The sequence below is a fragment of the Etheostoma cragini genome, chromosome 24 (genome assembly GCF_013103735.1).
Source record: "Etheostoma cragini isolate CJK2018 chromosome 24, CSU_Ecrag_1.0, whole genome shotgun sequence".
Classification (NCBI taxonomy): Eukaryota; Metazoa; Chordata; class Actinopteri; order Perciformes; family Percidae; genus Etheostoma; species Etheostoma cragini.
This window is the reverse complement of record NC_048430.1, coordinates 449,815-453,523: the sequence shown is the minus strand read 5'-3', so window position 1 is coordinate 453,523 and position 3,709 is coordinate 449,815. Positions and strand designations below refer to the sequence as shown.

At 43.9% G+C, this 3,709-nt stretch overlaps 1 protein-coding gene across 1 annotated transcript in view; it reads right to left on the bottom strand.

The window, feature by feature from the left end:
• The window catches only part of LOC117939682 (myc box-dependent-interacting protein 1-like), a 17,198-nt gene that overhangs the window by 11,228 nt on the left and 2,261 nt on the right, over nt 1-3,709 (bottom strand). The window contains exons 2-4 of the mRNA XM_034865171.1: nt 1,092-1,172; nt 405-459; nt 225-319 (exon numbers count right to left, since the gene is read on the bottom strand). Of these exons, the coding sequence (XP_034721062.1) occupies nt 225-319; nt 405-459; nt 1,092-1,172 (231 nt within the window). The remainder of the gene's footprint in view (nt 1-224; nt 320-404; nt 460-1,091; nt 1,173-3,709) is intronic.

Genomic DNA, 3,709 nt, shown 5'->3' with positions numbered 1-3,709 from the left:
AGTCTGGTTTTGAACAGGTGTGTTTTGAACCAGTGGGGTTTGAGTCTGATAAATAACACCGCTGCTTGTATGTGACCATGCCGCTGGATTAAGAAACCCTGGGTTGATAAAACTAGTTCTGGACCACATCGGGACCCAGCTTACGCAGGACCGCGGTTCTTTGGGTTGGGTGAAGGAATCCAGGGCATGTGGATCTGGATTCTGGTACAGGTCTCTGGTCTCACCTCTATCAACGTGTCCATCTCCTCTTTGCCAAACCAGTCGGGTTCGTACATCTCGGCCAGGCAGTCCTGGAGCCGCCGGGACGCGTCGTGCATCGCTGAAAAAACCCAAAGAGGATCAGACACACTCTGCTTAAATATACCGGATGACGCCATGAATCACAGTCACACGTTCACACTCACTTTTCACTGCTGTGAGGTAGGCTTTCATGTCTTTCTGCAGCTTGGTTCCTTCTGTCTGAAGGAGCAAACACAACCGCTTAGACAACATAACGGAGAGGAAAGCAATAAAAACTATTATTGGAGAATTAAAGGAAAATAATTAGATATTTTTAAAGATTTAAAAATTTCTTTTCTTTTGACCAATTGGCTGGCAAAGTCCTCCAAAAGATCCTTTTAATCCTCCTGTTGTCCTCGGGTAAAATTTGACCCCTTTAAAACATGTGTATATCCGAAATGTGAGTTTCTTTTTAACCAAATTACCACAAAAAATGTATGCAATCTATACAACGATCTTTGCCAATACAATTGATCACTTTCATTCTTCTGATCTTAACTATTAGTCAAAATAATTCTAAATCTTTGCTTTTTGTAACTCAAATATTGGGTATAATTGTATATAAATGAGTTAATGAGCATGAATGCCAAGAAGTAGTAAAACTAGTAAGATGGTGTTAGTGAAAACTAAGAAAAAAGTCTGAAAAAGGATGAAAATGTCAAATTTTTGTCCGTTTTTGACACGGGAGGACAACACACGGGTTTAAAAACTTAAATAGGGAAATAGGTTTAAGTATTATAAGAGAAACAATGACTTCATAACTTGCAAGACCCAAATCCTGATTTTTAAAGAGGAGGAAAATGGCTCCTGACCATCTGCTTGTTGAAGTTGGCGACCATCTCCTCAAAGGCGGCGTCCCGGGTCTCGTCTGCTTTGCCGAGCTTCTGCAGGACCTGCAGAAGAGACGAAGAAGAAGAAGAAGAAGACACACATTTACACTCAAAACCCCCAGAATCCCATATTTTTTATAGTTTAAAAAGGTTGAAGGAACTTGAGGCCCTCGAGAGTAATGTTTAAAGGCTTTAATATCTTTTTGGTTACAAAGCGGCACGCGATGCAGACTGTGTGGTAACTTCAGAATCAGCTTCATTCGCCAGGTATGAGGACACATCCGAGGAATTTGACTTAGGTTGGAGCAATCCTCCCGAAAAGGATTAATGCAGACAGCAACAAGGTATACAATACATCACAACATAACAACACAATGCACAGGACAACACACAGGACATGTGGTCACATGAAGGGATTTTTGAGGTGACTTGGGAGTCACATTTCCTGGGTGAACTCTGCTCCCTGGCTTGTGTTTTAGGAGCCAAACATCTCCTGATTTCCTCCCTAAAATCAGGGTTATTCAGCAGCAGTCCATGTGCTGCTGACATATAAACATATACATATACTGTATATTATATATTCCATGTGTGTATATATATAAAAACATGGAATACATACCAATTACAGTGCTTTATTTTTCACATATGTGTACCAATAGTTCATCAAAACGAGCTGTTTTATTATAATGAAACTGTCTTTGTCTTTTAAAACTGGCAGCCAGGTTATGGAGGTCAAAGGTCAAGCCCTCAGTGACCTGGTGACACATACACAACTCGTTAGAGCTGCATGTGTTCCTTCTAGATATCTGAAAGCATTTAAAGCCTACCAAGAGCCTGGGTCAGGGTCTGGGCCTGGGCCTGGGCCTGGGTCTGGGTCTGGGTCTGGGTCAGGGTCAGGGTCTGGGTCTGGGTCTGACCGAGGTTTCTGCCTAAAACTGTGGCCCTGTTGCTTGCTCTGGAGGAAACTACTAGACCTGTTGGGTCCTTGTAAATTCTGGAGTGTGGTCTAGACCTGTTGGGTCCTTGTAAATTCTGGAGTGTGGTCTAGACCTGTTGGGTCCTTGTAAATTCTGGAGTGTGGTCTAGACCTGTTGGGTCCTTGTAAATTCTGGAGTGTGGTCTAGACCTGTTGGGTCCTTGTAAATTCTGGAGTGTGGTCTAGACCTGTTGGGTCCTTGTAAATTCTGGAGTGTGGTCTAGACCTACTCTATCTGTATAGTGTCTTGAGATAACTCTTGTTATGAATTGATTGAAAAAATTGAATTTAATTGAAATCCAGTCAACAAAGAGAGAGCTTCATCTTCCATGTTTTTCCTTTAAACTTAATTATTATTAGTGATTAATAATTCATATGACTGCAAGTGACAGGAAGCTACCGATAAACTGTACATACATCGTGATGATAATCCTCTACATTGTGTCTGTATCTCTGTTCACAGACACACCTGGTGTAGTGAAGGTAAAGGAGAAGAAGGGATGAGAGAAAGAAGAAGAAATCCGAAGACATTGTTTTGCTGTTGGTTGGAAATGAGGTCAGCGGCTAATCTGAGCCTCCAGCAGCACCTGTCCCCCTAATCCTGGGACGGATACAGAAACTACCATCAACACCACGACGGGGACTTCCCCACACACACACACACACACACACACACACACACACACACACACGCACACCTGCTCACTGTGCACACTCACACATCATATCATCACAGCTGAATGTATTCAAGGAGCCCATCCGTAAAACATGTCTGGGCCTCAGAGTGAAGGTAACACAGCTTATCTAAGTCTAATTTAGCCTCTAAACATTAGTGATGGCTCCGAAATGAGCAATCAGTATGATTGGGATGTGTGTTTCCATTTTTACGGCCCTGTGTTTTAAAGGTCTTTGTGGAGAGGAACAATTACAATTGATTCTTTTATGTATTCACCGTCCGTGAACGCCTTTCCATCCCTTTCCATTCCTATTTACACCTTTCCATGCCTTTGCATTCCTTTCCATTCTTTTTTACGCCTTTCCAATTCCTCTTTCCACGCCTTTCCACACCTTTTTACACCTTTCCATGCCTTTCCATGCCTTTCCATGCCTTTCCATTACTTTCCGTGCCTTACTATCTCCCGAGCTGCCACTAAACTAGCAGGCAGCAGCAGTGGAGTTTGGAGATTTCTTAGATACTTCTGGGCAAAAGCAGTGTTTTTGTTCTGGAGATGTCTTTCACTATTACTGTTTGTTGTCTGCTAAGCTCTCGCTGCATATGAAGCGTAGCGGTGAGTAGCAGCGCTGGTGTAGCGGTGCAGTGTTGTAGCGGTGTAGTGGTGTAGCGGTGCAGTGTTGTAGCGGTGTAGTGGTGTAGTAATGTAGTGGTGCAGTGTTGTAGCGGTGCAGTGGTGTAGCTGTGTAGTGGTGCAGTGGTGCAGCGTTGTAGCGGTGTAGTGCTGCAGTGGTGTAGCGGTGCAGCATTGTAGCGGTGCAGTGGTGTAGTGGTGTAGCGGTGCAGTGTTGTAGCGGTGTAGCGGTGCAGCATTGTAGCGGTGCGGTGGTGTAGCGGTGCAGTGTTGTAGCGGTGCAGTGGTGCAGCGTTGTAGCGGTGTAGTGGTGCAGC